The sequence below is a fragment of the Musa acuminata genome, chromosome BXJ1-4, assembly GCF_036884655.1.
Source record: "Musa acuminata AAA Group cultivar baxijiao chromosome BXJ1-4, Cavendish_Baxijiao_AAA, whole genome shotgun sequence".
NCBI classification, from domain to species: domain Eukaryota; kingdom Viridiplantae; phylum Streptophyta; class Magnoliopsida; order Zingiberales; family Musaceae; genus Musa; species Musa acuminata.
This window is the reverse complement of record NC_088330.1, coordinates 44682919-44699782: the sequence shown is the minus strand read 5'-3', so window position 1 is coordinate 44699782 and position 16864 is coordinate 44682919. Positions and strand designations below refer to the sequence as shown.

The 16864-nt window shown below is 39.1% G+C and overlaps 2 protein-coding genes and 3 non-coding genes across 9 annotated transcripts; 3 read left to right on the top strand and 2 right to left on the bottom strand.

Moving 5' to 3' along the window:
* Positions 1-832: 832 nt before the first annotated feature.
* Positions 833-3739, bottom strand: LOC135671957 (uncharacterized). The gene is made up of 2 exons (XM_065180404.1): positions 3358-3739; positions 833-1168 (listed from the first exon to the last, which is right to left on the bottom strand). Exons 1-2 carry the CDS (start codon positions 3679-3681, stop codon positions 989-991), a joined length of 504 nt encoding a protein of 167 aa, XP_065036476.1. The 5' UTR covers positions 3682-3739; the 3' UTR covers positions 833-988.
* A 251-nt stretch (positions 3740-3990) lies between these two features.
* On the top strand, positions 3991-4062 carry TRNAP-UGG (transfer RNA proline (anticodon UGG)). Its single transcript has one exon. It is a non-coding gene; the product is annotated as a tRNA-Pro (tRNA).
* Positions 4063-4133: 71 nt separating this feature from the next.
* TRNAP-UGG (transfer RNA proline (anticodon UGG)) lies at positions 4134-4205 on the top strand. The gene has a single exon. It is a non-coding gene; the product is annotated as a tRNA-Pro (tRNA).
* A 72-nt stretch (positions 4206-4277) lies between these two features.
* TRNAP-UGG (transfer RNA proline (anticodon UGG)) lies at positions 4278-4349 on the top strand. The gene has a single exon. It is a non-coding gene; the product is annotated as a tRNA-Pro (tRNA).
* A 3763-nt stretch (positions 4350-8112) lies between these two features.
* Positions 8113-16577, bottom strand: LOC103982090 (uncharacterized GPI-anchored protein At1g61900). 5 transcript variants are annotated; one of them, XM_065180401.1, is made up of 8 exons: positions 16375-16577; positions 15166-15360; positions 14463-15071; positions 12179-12424; positions 11944-11970; positions 10023-10166; positions 9561-9605; positions 8113-8476 (listed from the first exon to the last, which is right to left on the bottom strand). In XM_065180401.1, exons 1-8 carry the CDS (start codon positions 16436-16438, stop codon positions 8406-8408), a joined length of 1401 nt encoding a protein of 466 aa, XP_065036473.1. In that variant the 5' UTR covers positions 16439-16577; the 3' UTR covers positions 8113-8405. The 5 variants fall into 5 exon arrangements, with proteins under 5 accessions (XP_065036473.1, XP_009397173.2, XP_065036474.1 ...); XM_009398898.3 differs by having other exon boundaries at positions 11956-11970; XM_065180402.1 differs by having other exon boundaries at positions 11944-11967.
* Positions 16578-16864: the final 287 nt, after the last annotated feature.

The window sequence follows — 16864 nt, the reverse complement described above, 5'->3', positions numbered from 1 at the left end:
CTCTCTTATAAGAGCTACCCGAGTAGTACATGACTGAATAAGCCATTAGAACAGTATCTAAGGTTAATTCACTCTCTTATTCCACATCAATGTCATGTGAGCATTTATGGAGATTTTTAATTATCGACGGATCATATTGGATTTTTATCGCACAATCATTAAGAGATACCCGAGTAATACATGACTGAATAAGCCATTAGAATAGTGTCTAAGGTTAATTCACTCTCTTATTCCTGTCACGTGAGCACTTATCAAGATTTTTAATTATCGACGGATCGTATTGGATCCTTTGTCGTATAATGTTTACGAAATCTATATTTATAACGATTATTTAAAGAACCAGAAATCTATATTTATAACGATTATTTAAAGAACCATAAGAGATTTTCTGTAACGATTATTTACAGGCTTGATGAAATTATCGAAACCTTTTCTGTATGGAACTCTACTTTCACTGGATCAAGTCACAATCATATGAATTAAAAAATTATGTCAATGGAGTCCACTGTGTATCAAATGTTGGAGCATTAAACAACTTCCATATGTTGTTCGAGATTGCTGAAATAACTAACAAATGGCGATGATGATCACAACCCACTCCATTTTCAAAGCTCATAAACATTTACTTACACAGAATTTGATTCATCCGTCCGTAGATTCCTCAAGACCATCCTACATTTATGTTGGTAACCATTGATGCAATTGCACTTTTATTATCAGGCAGACAACATTGCTGGACAGGAGAAATTAGATATTAAACTCATTGATGCCCTCAACAAACTATTGCAACTCAATCAATCATCAACGTGCGAGTCAGAGCAAACACAATGAATAGTAGAAAAACTTTGGAGTGAAAAGCTGATTTCCAGGTAGTACCTAACAGCAAAAGTTGTTACATCATGAGAAGGAAAACAACTGCAAAAGAGGATCAGGCATGAAGATATCCAACAGGATTCTCATCCATACGAGAAACACACCAGCAGGTTAATTATGCCCTCTTCTTCCTGGCTGTAGGGACATGAGATGTAGCCGTGGGGCGTCGCGGTTTAGTACGAGAGAAGAGTCCCCGCAAAATAGCTAGAAGCGCAAAAACCCCAAAAGGAACATACATTCGAAGCAGCTGGTCAGATGCTCTGCCAGAACCTAGCAACTCCGCCATTATAGCAGCCTGAAATGATTAATTTCAGCATTTTTATGTGAACAAGATAGAATTACAGAACAGGTCAAAAACATTTCAAGGAGATAGAATTACAGAATTACTACATACAAACATCAACAACGACCTACTTTAACATAAACATCATTACAGCTGCTGGGGATGGCTAGTGTTGAGCAGATTAATTCAAGCGCAATCAGTTCATGCAGGAGGAAAGCAACACAATGGGCAATCGCTGTAATTCAAGATAAGATAATTAAAGCATTTTTATATTCCTGCTTAGAATATCGAATGATCCCTTGAGACTTCAAGTTGTTGCACTTCTCTTGTTTCGACATAGTAGGATGACAACTAAAAAGTGGTGCCCTTTTCAAAAGTCATGAAGAATGTTCACTCTTAATATAGAAAAAATTATAAAGTGATGGTAGAAACTAACATCAACAGCTACAACAATTTACCACTTATGAGCAGCCAATGTAGGTAGCCTGAAGCTACCGCCAGCACCAGCCCCCAAAATCTACTTGAGCATTGAACATCACAGCCAATATAGTGCAATTTAATGAATTGGATACTTGGAGGCCTATTATCCATGTAAACTAAACAAGTGAAATCAACAAATTGCAGATTCAAAATTTTTTGTGCACGACTCACTAGATCATTGCCCAGTCTCTACAACCAGCCATCTGGAGAAGCCAGTTTGACTTCTTTATCCAAACCATCTTCTACATGGATCAAGAAGAAGAGAAGAAAAAGCGTCTCTCAGCTCTACATTAGTCCCTCGCTCACCTAACTTACTGACATCTTTCAACATTAGAAAGAATATTAGTTTTTTTAGTTTCAACAGTGACTAAAACCTGAATTCACAAAGTTTATAAGCTCTCTCAAAATCCAACATCAATATAACCACTTCTTTTTCTGTTTACAAACATAAATCAACTCATGAGCACATGTCGGTGCCATATGCGTCCATTCAAAACTCTGATATTGAAGCTGTCACGTTAATATATATATATATATATATATATATATATATATATATATATATATATATATATATATATATATATATATATATATATATATATATATATATATATATATGTTTTTTCAGTGGGATAAAAGTAGCACACTTAAATAAAGAAGAAATAAAAGTCTAGGCAACAAAAAAAGATAGCTAAAAAGAAGCACAATCAAATACTTCATCACAAATATCATGTTCGCAGCTTTTGTTTTTGAAAGAAATCATAAAGAACCTCGCATTGTTGAAAAGTTCAATAACAAAAAATCGGAAAACAAATGAGGACATATCATGCATATGTGACCAAACATTGGCTGACTTGTTGCAGCAGATAAAACTTCATATTTTAAGAAAAAAAAATACAATTTTGACACTTGTCAACAAATGGAAAATATAAAAAAATTACTTACAATCAATACACATTAAGTCATTTGAAAAGATAAAATCCATTCCTGCTTAAATATTACATCAAACGTGTGTTTTTGGCAAAAACACAGACATATATGAACTATTTGTAGAAGCATCGATAAACAGTGCTCCTTATCATGCTTTTTCCAGTCAAGAGATCTTTCGATTGCTTTATCCAATCGTAAATTAAATTTTATTCAGCTAGAAAGTGTTGTGTATGTGGTTGTTGTATCGACTTTAATATGAATATAAGAATAAAGAAAGAACATCAGAAATCCAACTTAGCAAGCCACGAATTCAGACAGCCTCTTCATAAACTTTCATTTAGGAGTTAGATCTTTCTTCTATCGAATTTAAACAAGACAGTTGTTCAATAAGTCACTCTCACGACCCTAGCTTCAATTCAGTATATTAATTACTGCCGTCGACCACTTTACCTGCCGTTCATTTAATCAAGAACCGAACAAGCTGTTCTTGCCCTTTTTTTATTTTCTTTTTCTTGAAATCATCGTCACTGAAAATGCCACAAGATAAATCTAGCAACAAACCACAGGCTAATCTCACATCTAAAATCTTACAAAAAACGACCTAATACTATGATCCATGATCCAACCCTAAAGTGACAATTACTACACACACACACAGACACAAAAGAGCGAACAAAAAGAAGTGACAGACCCTAAATAAAAAGAGGAATCTTTTCAAGAAAAAGAAAAGAAAAGAACAAAAAGATCGGAAAGAGATGAGATCTTTAGTTGAAGAAAGAGGGAGATACCATAGAGGTGGCGATGGAGACGCCGGCCATGAGGGAGGTGGTGGCGGCCCAAGGGCGGCGGGCGAGGATGCCGTAGAAATTGGCGAGGGAAAGTGGCCAGAGGAAGGCGATCTCGACCCAGACGAGGCCGGTGAAGAAGTGGGGCTTCTCGGCCATCAGGTAGTCGCCATATGTCTCGCCGTACCACCGCTTCAACTCCAACAGCGGCGCCGGGTACAGCCACTCGGGGAGGCACACCTGGGCATCGATCAGCGGCACCGCTACTGCCAACACGCCGGAGAAGAGCACCACGGCTGCGTCAACAAGCCCCGAGACGAGTCCCATGTCTCTCTCTCTCAGATCTAGAAGAAAACAAGGGAATACAATCTGTAACACGGACTAAGCGACCATGCAAAGAGGCATGGCTAAATGCGTGCGAGCGAGCGAGTTAACTGCCACGTTGACAATGTCACCTCCACATGGTTGTGAACAACCAAGCCGTTCGTCGTTATCTAATTTGGTACGATTCACCTACGAACCGATTTGGGCCTCAAGGCTCAGTTGCAAAGTGTTATCTACTTTGGGGACAAGAAGGGTGACGGGTGACAAGAACACACAAAAGAGAAGGATTTGAAAGAAGGCTATTCACGAACCGGGCATTTGGTCTAGTGGTATGATTCTCGCTTTGGGTGCGAGAGGTCCCGAGTTCGATTCTCGGAATGCCCCGATTTTATTTTGTCGTTATTCACTTAGATATCTATATTAATTTATTATAGATTAAAAATAATACAAAATAAGGGCATTTGGTCTAGTGGTATGATTCTCGCTTTGGGTGCGAGAGGTCTCGAGTTCGATTCTCGGAATGCCCCGATTTTATTTTTTCGTTATTCTATTAGATATCTATTTTAATTTATTATGGATTAAAAATAATACAAAAATAAGGGCATTTGGTCTAGTGGTATGATTCTCGCTTTGGGTGCGAGAGGTCCCGAGTTCGATTCTCGGAATGCCCCTTCCTTTTTTGAAAGTTTTACTTGTTTGTTTTCTGGTTCATCAAGATGAAGAAGAAGAATAAGAGCCACCCTTTCCTCCTTCTCAGAGCATCCTATTTTAATTCGTTACGAACATTAAAAAAAAAAGTTCAAAATGGCAGATGGATGCATCATAACATCCCCATTTTAATTTAAGAGCCTATTTTAATTCACTTCGAACATAAAAAAGAGTTCAGAAAATGGAAGATGGATTCATTGAAACCTATACATTTATTTGGATAGAAATTCCAGGATTAGGTACGCTCTTGCGAACAAGAAACATGTCACTCATCTCATGCGAAAAGCTTTCGACACCCCGCGAGTCCTCCCAACATCGTGTTTAATGGAATCAACGTGAACTCTTTGTCGTTTCCGAGTTCGATTCGTTCGTTGCATACACGAGCGATTGGATGCTTCATGTGGAAGGCACGCACGCGGAGACTGCCCCTCCACCAACCACCTCAAAGCACCAAAGAAACCAATTCCCACCAAACCGCAACACCATTCTACGCTACTCTACCATCACCCTCCCTCCGTACGCTGCCATTAAAGCAAACACTAGGAGCAGTTCCTGCAACCTCGAGGCCATGTCAACGCCGTCTCAGGTCGAGGTCGGTGCTCGAGGGACCATAGCCTCATTGATGTCGCAAGAGATTGACTACTTCCGCAGCAGGCTCAACTTGGTCCACAATGATTTCTCCCAACAGAAACACAACAAAGTGACCGCAGATACAGCATCGACCAGCGGAAGCTGCGGCAACGAGTCGGGCGGCGGCTCAAGTGGAAAGAAGGAGAAGAAGAAGAAGAAGAAGAAGAAAAATAACAAGAGGGTGGCAGGCGGTGGAGGATTCCTTTCGAGCATCTGTTCCGCAGTGGACGTTTCAGATACGAGTAAGGGAGAGAAGATTCCCGGAAACGGGTACCGGAAGCTGAGAAAGGATGCAAAGAAGCTTTTTGAAGACTAGAAGGCATCAAAACAACATTTTGAATCTTACTGTCATCATACATGGGGTTCTTTTCCAGCTTGTCAGTGTGTAGGAATGTACAGGGGGTTTAATCAGGCTTTATGAAGAAACCAATTGTTGCTGCTGCTGCTGCTGGTGCTGGTGCTGGTGCTGGTGCTGGTGCTGGTGCTGGCAGATATATTCTTGGTGGCTTTCTCCATTTCGAGAAAGCTTACTTTGGAACAGGCACCACAGTATACTGAACAGTGAACGGGCAGGCCCTGTTTGCTGTTTTCTTTGCGAGTGAGATGAAATTTTTGGTGATGGCTTCGATGCATGCATTCCCTTCTGGCAATCGTGCCGGTTTGATTTGGACCTCCGTTGCCATTGGCAACCACATTAATTTGATTGACACTAATTGTGAGGAGTATGAGAAATAAGATATCTAAGTACGTCTTTACGAGTGCCTCCAACCTGACATCATAATCGAACTGGATCATTGCCTTCTTCCTTCTCCTTGTTTTCTTTCTCAAACAAACAAATATAGATATCATAAGATATCTAGAGGTCTTCTTTAACCTCTAACATCAAACAATTAGGTACCATAACACATCAGAAGGCGATAATCTTAATCCATGAATAAAAAGAATGATGCTTTGAAGGCAACAAGAACATGATGTTTGACTTTGACGAACGATGGGATCTACTCGCTTTGCTTTGGGCTACGACCGGCATGAGCCCGCCTCCTCTCCACGAGGGGTTGTGATCCCCTTGCCGTGCACACCAAGAGCTCGATGTATGTCGCTGAGATCGGTGCCCTTGACCTGGGAGAACCCCGAGTTCCTGCGGGTAATCGCAGGACGCTATCTCTCGGCTAATGCTTTAAGATTGAGAAAGATGGTTCCCCCGGCAGTTTTTTAACCCCACTTTCCGTGACAGGGAGATGGAGCGAGCTGTCGAGTCGACGTGAGGGCGGTCGAGAAGGAGAACGTGCGCGGCACGTGGTGAGAATCATTCCTAGCGATCTCCCGTTCACACCTGACTCCCGCGTGCGCCACCGCCAGTGAAGGGAACCCAGAGTCGACGTGACGCAACCTCCAATTACAAGACCGGGTAGGTAAAACTAAAACCCAATAAAGTGGGGATAGAAACTATTCTTATTGGTTGGGAGAGGTCAACTTTAGTCGAGCTGGCAGGCAGGCTCGATTATAAACCAACCACAGTATGCCACGTGGACATCACAGTGGGTCACACACTCTCCCATTTATATCCTATGTCTGGATCTCCATCGGCAAGCGTGGAGCTGCTATCCTCTCGGTGCCTCTTCCGAATCTTGGGCTCTTTCGTCTCCCGCTTACGGAAAGCTTCGGTACCACGAAGAAAATTAAGTGACTCAATTCGGTTCGCCTTCGAAAGAAGAGAGAGAGAGAGAGAGAGATGGGGAACTGCATCGATCTACAGAAGCCAATCTCGTGGGTGGGCGAGGAGGAATGGGAGGCGGCGGAGCTCCCGAGTCCCGCACATTGTCGAAAAGAAGAAAAGACCGAGAGAGTTGCTGCAGCATCCGCAAACCCGCCGGCGAAGGAGGAACTGGAAGAATTCTTGCACTGGAAGAAATCCATATGTCGGAAACAAGGGGTGGCCTCCACGGAGATCAAGATCAGGATCAGCAAGAAGCAACTGGAAGAGCTGCTACATCAAGCGGACGAAAAGGGATTGCCGCTCAAGACGATTCTTGCGGATATCGCAACGATAGGTGGGGTTTGCACCGAGAACAGGGACCGGTGCTGGAGACCCAACCTGCAGAGTATACTCGAGGAGGTATCGGAATTGAGTAGAACCCCCTAGTTTCCGACATATCAACGACGACGATGATGATGAAGACTTGTTTAGGTGTGCGTTACTTTCAGATGTCGGTGCAATCCTTTTTATTCCCATTCCTCCCACACACACAGAGAGAGAGAGAGAGAGAGAGAGAGAGGGTGTGGGTTTGTGTATATTATATAGGTCAAGTGATGTGAAGCCGGTAGAAAGGGGGAGAGTGTCAACCGTATCGGAAGTGACACTGTTGATATTTTAACATACCTGTGACAAACCCATGACTTTCTTGGAATGGTTGCCTTCATCTCCACTTCATTATGTCATAACAATTCTCTAATGCCAAAATACTTTGGATGATGATACTAATTGAAGCTTCTCCACTGTAACTACCAATACAACAAAAAATTGCTAACCTAAAAATTCCAAACAAGTAAAGAATTCTTGCACTAGTATGCTGTGCAGAAATCTTTCATATTTTCATGTGACACACACTACCACACTTCCTACAGCATTTTCCATTAGTTGCCAGATGAACTACAGATTTCAATATCATTCACCCACCTTTTATACATTGGTTCTAATCATCAGTACATATAAATGATGACCTTGTGGAAAATCTTACTCTTTAATTTTTTTACCACAGAAAAAACAAAAAAAAACACTTTATTATCCCCATTTTGTGCAAAACTTTATCCGATGATACATGAAACCAATAAGCAGCAAACAAGATAACATTTTTTGGACTTTCAACAAAATAACACATACATAAATTCAACTACTCAGAAAATGACAATTTATTTGACAGTATTACATGGTCATTTACATTGAAGATTTAATTGCATAGAGAAGAAATTTATACAAGTTACTCACCTAGACTGGCCGGGTTTAGCTTCTTCATGCGGTCTATGCAAGAAAGCTACCATAAATTCTAACATATGAGATGACCATTCTCAGTTATGTAGATTACATCTGATCTAGGATTCAGGATAAGCATAGAAGAAATTTCAATGAGATTAAAAAAAATTGTAATTAATTACATGGACACTCCTTTTCATGAAACTTTTTTCTTTTCTATCTTACAAAGATATATTATGCTGATCGCAACAATCAGGGAACCAAAAATATGGATGTAAAAATTTCTAACAGATGCAGCATGTTGTTGAAGATGATGGGAAGTCCCACCATCAAAGGCTAACCTCTGTTCGATATGAAGACCAGCATGAACATGTCTGGAGGCATCATTATAAATTACCATTCTTGGAGCACAAGCATATCACAGCAGTATCACAAGTAACAATAATAAAGAAAAGACCACTCTAAGCATCATATCTGCTGCAATTAGACCTGACAAAGAAATCAATATGTAAGAAGCATTCCACAAAACAACAAGGTAAAAATGTCCCAACTACCTGAGACAAGCAAGTGTTAAAGTTTGTAACGCAATCAGAGAACTATTCTGAAAGATGAATCCTAAGAAATAGCCTGAATGACAAGTTGGACAAAGATGAGTGAATCCAACCAAATAAACAGTTTGACCTGTGAAATAATGATTTAAACTTCAGCTAAGAATTTAATTGTATATCTGGAATTCTCAGATGAAAGAAGACGAGTTTGTAGCTAGACTGCTGCTCTGTCAAATTGAGAAATTGCTTCTTAAATATCAGGACTGCGACTGAAGCATAGCAATTTATTTAAAAGTGACGGAAACCAGTCATCAGCAATTTGGAAAAGTTGGAGTGCTGGAATGGATAAATTTGTTTTTGGATGACAATATTGTTTTAACCAATTAGTTCTGATCGGTATCCCATCTCTAGTGTCCCTTGTACCATGGTGAGGGGATAGGATTGACAAGTTGAGAAGGGACTTCAGTCACCCGAGCCTGTTTTGAGTCCTCCAGTTGCTGTTTTGCAACTACGATAAAGCTCAGTGCAAGGGATTACCATGCAACTAGCCACATTCATTTTCAAAGTCCACAATTAACCATTGTCTTAGACTAACTTGACCTGTAAAATGTATCAGAGAGAACCTAACTATACTCAGCTTAAGAAGACTCCAAGACGAAACTAGATTCATAAACCCAAGAACTAAGACCTCTTCCTGAACCCTTCATTTGAATATGGTATTCAATGCTGTGGACTTCACAGCAAATACCATAGTAGGTAAAAAAACTAAATTAAACACTAAATACACCATCAAGCATCAACAACTACAGCCATCAAAACTTTTTATGGAGGAACCGAGCATCCACTACCATAACTGCCGATCAATATTAAGAAACCTTAGCTGAGGATTAATCTGCAAAAAAGTTAAAAAGATGTTTCTAACAAAGTATAAAGATGTGTTAAGTGATATAGTATGCTAAACATGAGAATCACTTTAGGCACAAATAGTTGACAAACAAGCATCGACAGTAAAGTTATGATCTTACCAAACTGTGAAGATGTCGCAGCTGGAAGTGCTGGAAAATTAACAGCTGCCAAAATCAAAAGAGCATGTCAAAGGTTTATTCCTAAAAGGGAAGTCATGTAATAGAAGGGAGAAAAGAGGGGGTAGAAAGGCTTGAATTGATGAAAATCAAGGAAAAAAAGAACCATAATTGTGTAAACTAAACTCTTTAAAGTTTCCTTAATGAACAGGAGATGTTTGGTTAACAACAGAAACATCTTTATAACAACAATAGAAGACTTTCGGACCAGTCTATGACACTGCAAGTCAGCATGTGTTTATCACTGAAAACTCTTCCAAATAGATGCAATGAACCTTTGACCGTTAAGGGTAAACCTCTTGAGCATACAATTGTAGACAAAGTACCTACCATTGTCTAGCAAATCAAAACAAGATCATAAACAAATGATGCCATGAAAGTTAGATGACAAATTGATTTGCATACACTTGTTGCATGAAGATGATGATATTTGAGATGCAGAGGGCCATGGTGCTGCAATGTTGTCATTCAGGTCACAAGTGAAACTGATCCCTGAAGATGGGTCAAAAGTTACATCTGACGGCAAGCTTGGAAGAAGGCATCCAGACTCTACAAAATATATCAAATATCAGCAAATTAAATCATTTTACTGAACAAGAGTTCATTTCTCTGTGTACACAGCCAAGAAAGAAAGAAGAGTACCCACAATTATCAAAAAGAGTAAGCTTAGTATCATGTGTAATTGCAATTATTTAAGGCTTAAAAGGGGTGGTTAAAATTGAGGATTGTCTGATTTTAGATGTGGTTCTCAGGAATTGTTTCATCTCAATCTGGTAATTTGGGTCACCTTTGTCTTCAACAATTAACATAGTTCCCAAGTCCAAACTAGTAGCGTTGATGCCCATTGCTGCCTTTATGCCTAACTAGTAGCATTACACTGAACAACAAGGTGGAAATCACTGACCATTAGCTAGCCTAATAAACGATTACCAAGTCACTCTTCTGTGGCACATGTGCCTTAGTAGAAAGTAGCTCAACATCTTCAAAAAGGAAAAAAAAAGAAAAAAAAGAAGAAGAAATGGCTCCATTATCATGCCCAGATGATCAGACCTTTCATGATATACTCAACTTTCGATTTTAGACTTGTCCAACTTTTTTCAAGTTCTAAATATGTACATTTTAGTACTTTGAAATTTTTTATTTATTTTCATCTTCATTTTAAGAGGGTAATTCAGAGTGTCAAACAAGGGTCCAATTTAAAGCATTTTCTTGCTCATGAATGCTACTTCAGTTGCCGATGAAGTCACCATAGTCAACAGGCATTAAAATTCAAAAGATCATATATCCCTTAAAATTGGATCTTATGTAGCCATGTACTCCCAGTTTGGGCGTGGGACTTTTTAAAGTCTATACAAAGGTTAATTTCTACTTGATAGACTCTTGGGTATGTTCCTCTAAGAATCTTATCAAAAACGAGTTTGAACTCTCAACTGTGTTCACTCATTTTGTATTCTTTTATGTCAATCATTTTTTCAGCATAATATATTAATAGCAACTTCTGTATTGCAATGGTATTGATGTACATTTGCACTAATTAGGAGAATGCAAATATGCATATGGATTTAACAGAGAGCTGCTGTTTCTCATATATTCTGAAAATAAAGCATCTAAAGCAAAGAAAGGCAACCAAGACATTTTATCATGGAATTACATTCACGAACAGGGATGATTTTAGATCTCTTTTCCTTTTAGTACTCTTATCAATCAGTTACGCATCTATCAACTTTCTCATTCTGAATTAAGTCACTAATCTTAACTCATACAACATAATTCCCTAAACATATGTCGCACAAGATATTAGACCATTAACATGACTAAAACGCTTGAGCATTAATTCATCATTGTGAAAACCAACTGCCAAAGTTATAGGAAAACTCATATTATAAGTATCTGACCAATTAAATGAATTAGTAAAATCAGCTATCATTCACAAAGCCATAGTGATAGACTTTAGGCATCAGTTACACATGCTAGTTCTAAGCATTAATAAAAGACCATTACAACTTTAAATCATTGATTCCATTGTAATGTCTTCCAGACAATTCAGATTAACCAGTGTAACACAGAAATTAGACCTTACAAATTATACAAAGGAAACTGCTCATAAGTAGCCAGCACATGTCTATGTTACAGCTTGCTCAACTTTAATAGGGCATCATTTTATGCAGGAAAGTTGAAGCATCTCAAGACAGTTTGCTCTGCCAAAGCTACAGAGATTAATAATAAACAGAACCACATTTTTAGCTCCTAAATTCATTCATAAACAAATTATAACAAAAAAAGAAATCAGCAAGCAAACAAGAAAATTATGACAGGAGGACTGAACTGTATATTTTACCTTGAGTTCCAACTGCTTTGCCATTCCAAGAACCGAGCACAATCCAAAGAAAAGGATAATAAAATGGTATCAGTATGACTTTTTAGCAATTCAAAAAAGAAAATTAGTTTATTAGAAGTGAAATTCTATAGAAGTTTCCACTATCAGCCACCTTTCATCCCAAGTAGAAATGTGAAGAAAAAGTAGATTCTACAATTATACCAAAAACCTTGATGGCACTAACCTTGGAGTGAAAAATCTTTGAGAGTTATTTGACACAAACTATAAATATTTGTGCTAACATTCATTTCTTGCAATTTCAGACCAAGCAAGGTGGCACAACTCAAAGCCTGCAAGTTGGTTATAAAACTTTGCTTCTGTAAATGGGACACATAATTTTCCATAGAATGGCAGCAGGTAGTATTGTTTTTAATCATATTGCCACAATTTTCTGCAACAGCCTTGGTATCTGGAAAATCCAGTGGACAAACTGCACGAATAGAAGCACATTGAGCAGAACAGGAAACCAACAGAAAAATCATTTAGGAAATAGCAAAAGATATTATTGCTTAAAGGTAAACCATTCTAGCAATCCAATCTGGGTATCATTGCCAAGATCTCTCAAGCGGATGGTTGTTGCCCAGCCACATCCACTGAGCAAAGGTTTACTACCTCTTATCAATATGTTTGCTAGTTACATCTTCCTCTCCTCTCCTTCCTCTTCTTCCTGTCTCTTCTCCCCTCTTTCCCTTCTATCCTATGTGACTATGAACCGCTGCCCCATCCAACTACCTCACTCCTCCAGTCTTTTCTACCCTCTCCTCTTTTCTCCCTCTTCTCTCCCTTATCTCCTGCCTTCCGTTAATGGCCAGACACCTCTCTACTTCCTCTCCCCTTCTACTTTCCTCACTTTGTATAAGCTGCCTTCCCTTCCCTTCTTCTCTATCCTCTCTCCTCCCCCTCTATCTATGGGCAATCGTCTCTCCCGTCCCTGTGGCCCGTCTCCTCCCCTCCACTTCTCTCTTTTTGGTTGATGTCTTCCTCTCCTTTATCCTTTTTCTCTTCCTTCCTCCCCTTTGTCCATAGGCTGTTGCGGCCTCCCTTTGTTGCTACTAGGCGATGGTGGCTATGGAATTAATGGCTTTTTCATGCTTTCCATGGGCTTTGAGCGCTTTTTTAGTTTGATTTACTGTGTGGAAGCCTCAATGAAGTCTAAAAATATTTGTTACCTGTATGTCTACCAACTAAGGATTCATAGAGTGATCAGGAGGTTCAAGTAGTTGCAATATCTCCTTAAATAATAGAAAGCTAACCTTGACAAAACACTGAGTACTGCAAAAAAATCTGGGTCAGGAGTTTCTTATTGATGAGTTTTTTTCTTTAATTATGACATTCAAGGTTTTAAATATGGGTCAAGTCTTGTACACATTCATTGTTATATATTGGTTAACCAACTTACTGACAAAAGGGTGTACCCACAATGCACCTGCCAATACTGAGAATCAATGTACACCTCTGAATATAGACTGTGACCCGAACATGATATCCCAGGCTGCATGATACCAAAATATATAGCTTATACTAGTACACATTAGTTTGATTTTATCTTATTTATTATTTTATTTGATAATTTCAGGTGAGACGGGCTAGTATATAATCCGGTATCCTAACATCATACTGGTCATATAAGTTACTGAAACCAGTATAAAACTGATATTTAAATCCTTGATGAGATTACAGTCCAGGATTTTTATGTTGTTAATTATGGAAAGCTGTCAAGGATTAATGTCCAATAATTCAAAACAAAAAACGGAAAGCTGTCAAGGATTTCTATGCTTAGCTAAGTTGCCATGCATCAATTACCTCTAGCCATCAATGATTTCTCAAACATTGCAGGATTTACAATCCTAGAATCTGAGTATATGGATCTTCTTAAGATCGTAGATAGGAAGTGAATTGACAACCTTGGCGATATGAGATCATATAAATGGAAGTGCTTTTTTTACGTCAAGGATCAGGTGACTGCAAAGGGTTCAAGGAATCAATTTTTTTCAAGTGCATACTAGAGGATGCCTGAAAAGGCATATGGGCACAACCAAGGAAAAAGGATGATTTCAAGGTACACAGTCAGATTGGACCAAGTGTTTGAAGCAATTATTTATACAGTTGATCTTAGTTTGTCAGAATAATATCAGGCACTAATTGTCCTTGTTATCTAGTTCAAAATGTTGATGAGCAAGATGTGATGTATTAATGGTGTTTGTTCTCTGGTTAGTGTTTTATTATCACATGGAGAACTTTGCTCTAGCATTAGTTTTGTTGTTTTATTAATCAACTAGGGTCAAGCCAACTAAGTTTTCCAAGAAAATTCATAAAATCTTAAAGAAATTGAACTTAAGCTAGTGAAATACTGTGTGACCATCAAGAAGAAACTCAGGAAGAAAGGAAAATGCAGTTGTTCATTAATCAATGATTTGGAGCAGTATTTTTAGAGAAGAAAATGGAGAGAGACGGTCCTTTGAAATTACCTCTATTGACATTGCAGTTGGATAGCCGTCTCAGAAATTGTTTGGCAGATGCTGTATTGAGTCTACTAGATAACCACCTAAGGACGATGCTTCTGCAACTATCAATTTTAGATGAATGCTCAATTAAACTATTACTGATAGAGAAGCTTGCCATCAATTCACCATTTCTCAAGGCAAGCTTATTTGCCGCTTCTAGTACTGCATTCTGGCAGATTTGACTGCAACATTCAGTAACAGGATCGACTTTCCTGCACGCAGACAGGAGTTTAGAAGAGTCGACAACACTCTCAAACCCATTGATATCATATACAGGGCAGGATCCTCTGGTAAGGTTAGATGAGTGGATTGAACAAATTTCTTGAAGATCACTACTAGCTCCCTGACTTCCAAGTATCTGTTGAATATCTGATAGGCAATATTTTGAATGGGTAGAACCCAAAGCAAGCATCCCTGTTTCTTTACTTGATTGCCCTATTAGAATAGTAAGAGTGGCTTGAAACTGAGGACAGCAAATTACATTGGCCAAGAAAGGAGCAAAAGAGGTCCAGCAATCAACAGCAGTTGTACTCATTAAACTGTCAACTGAAGTGAAGTTTAATGTGCACCGCCCTGCAAAGAGGAAGTAAGACTAAGTGCAACTCATGTGACCCTAACAATTACTTGCTAACTTTATTGTAGCCAATTTAAATGAAACTGTCAAAACCTGATAACTTTGGAGTACTGTTGTGGAAAAATGGTGTCCCCATTGGGGAAGGTGCGAGAAGAGGAAGGAAAGGTTGTGGCGCACTATTTGGAGAAGCAGCAAGCATAAAAGTGTTCTCCTTTTCCTCATTTTGCTGATTCACCAGCGCAAAGCTATGAAGAAGTACGTTCTCCAATTTGTAGAATTCTTGCAGCCCTGACTCATAAAGGTTAGCCATAAGTTATAATAAGATGCTGTTTCTGCTAATGATGAAATGCCTAGCATGAACAAGAAAAAACACTGCTACAATAGAGTGCATTAAAATAGTCTTGAAAATTTTAGTGGAAGCGGAATATGCAAATGACTGCAAAAAAATTACTTTTTATGTGACCAACTCATGCTAGATAATTATATAACACTAGAATAGAAAGAAGGCATTCAGTGATTTATTCTTCAGCATTTTGGCGATCAAGTTAAAGCAAGGAAGTAGCACATTATATAGGATACCAAACAAGTAAACCCTCGCAATGGCATCCAGTCCTAAATGAGAGCGATCACGCCAAACCCCAAGAACTAAAACTAGTGCAAGGGCGACGTAATGCTAGAATCCCTGCTTCTATCGAAGAATTAATCCCAAGAACTCCTTTCTTGACAAAAGTAAACCAAAAAGAGACATCTTTAATAGCATCCACTAGATACCGGCACCAAACCAGCAACCCCCTCGCAATACCATCAAAACCCTCAAAACTCGAGCGAAGAGCGAATATATCAAGATCCAAGAACTAAAATTAGTGCAGAGGCGATGTAACGCTAGGATCCTCGCTCCCGAGAACTCCTTCCTCGACAAAATCCACCTTTAATGACATCAAGAATCCACAAGATACCGGCACCAAACCGTCAGCACCCTCGCAACCCCATCAAAACCCTCGGGATCCAAACGAAGACCGACCACGTTAAGATCGAAGAACTAAGTTCGTACAAGGGCGATGTAATCCTAGAATCCCCGCTCTTCTTGAAGAAATAATCCCAACAACTCCTTTGTATAAGTAAACCAAGAAGAAACATCTTCAATAACATCAAGAATCAGCAAGAAACGCGCACCAAACAAGCAAAACCCTCGCAATTGAGTCAAAAACCCAGCTCAAAAACACAAATTTAAGCAAAATAGGGCGAAAATCCGCGATCTGTGGACGGCCAAAGAAAGGACCCGTGGATCAAAGAGGGACTCACATAGAAGGAAGAGAATGAAGCCGAGGAGTTTCGGAAGGGGAGAGAGCAGCTGGGAGCCTCCCATTTTGCCTCCCCTCCGCTCGAGAAGAGAGGAGAAAGAGTGGGGGTTGGGCGGTGGTGGCGAAGGCTTTCATTTATTAGCGATGATGAAGTGGCGTCCATGGCAGAAGATGACGGCGTCGAGCAACTGCTTGTTGGACACCGCCGCCACGCGACATGAACAGTTTGGACGACATTCCGACTTAGCGTGCAAATATCGCGTGCGATTTACAGGTACACAGTTTTATTATTTTCGCGGAAGCTAAAAGAATTATATTAAGTTAACATGACGACAAGTGTAATATTCTTTATTTTTAAATTATTTATGATATGATAAAAATTTTAATTATATATTAAATAAATTATTATATTAAAAATAATAATTTAAAAAAATCATCATATCATAAATAATTTAAGGGAGCATGATATATCGCACTGATCTATGTCTTAA

What these genes read in the sequence shown, in the direction of transcription:
- LOC103982090 (XM_065180401.1), bottom strand. Translation starts at nt 16,438, where the DNA reads ATGGGAGGCTCCCAGCTGCTCTCTCCCCTTCCGAAACTCCTCGGCTTC. An exon ending in AACTCAAGGTAAAATATACA is followed by an intron (nt 10,167 to 11,943) that starts GTTCAGTCCTCC and finishes TATATTTTGTAG; the next exon opens with AGTCTGGATGCCTTCTTCCA. An exon ending in TGCGACATCTTCACAGTTTG is followed by an intron (nt 8,477 to 9,560) that starts GTAAGATCATAA and finishes TTTCTTTGTCAG; the next exon opens with GTCTAATTGCAGCAGATATG.
- LOC135671957 (XM_065180404.1), bottom strand. Translation starts at nt 3,681, where the DNA reads ATGGGACTCGTCTCGGGGCTTGTTGACGCAGCCGTGGTGCTCTTCTCC. An exon ending in TCTCCATCGCCACCTCTATG is followed by an intron (nt 1,169 to 3,357) that starts GTATCTCCCTCT and finishes TAATCATTTCAG; the next exon opens with GCTGCTATAATGGCGGAGTT.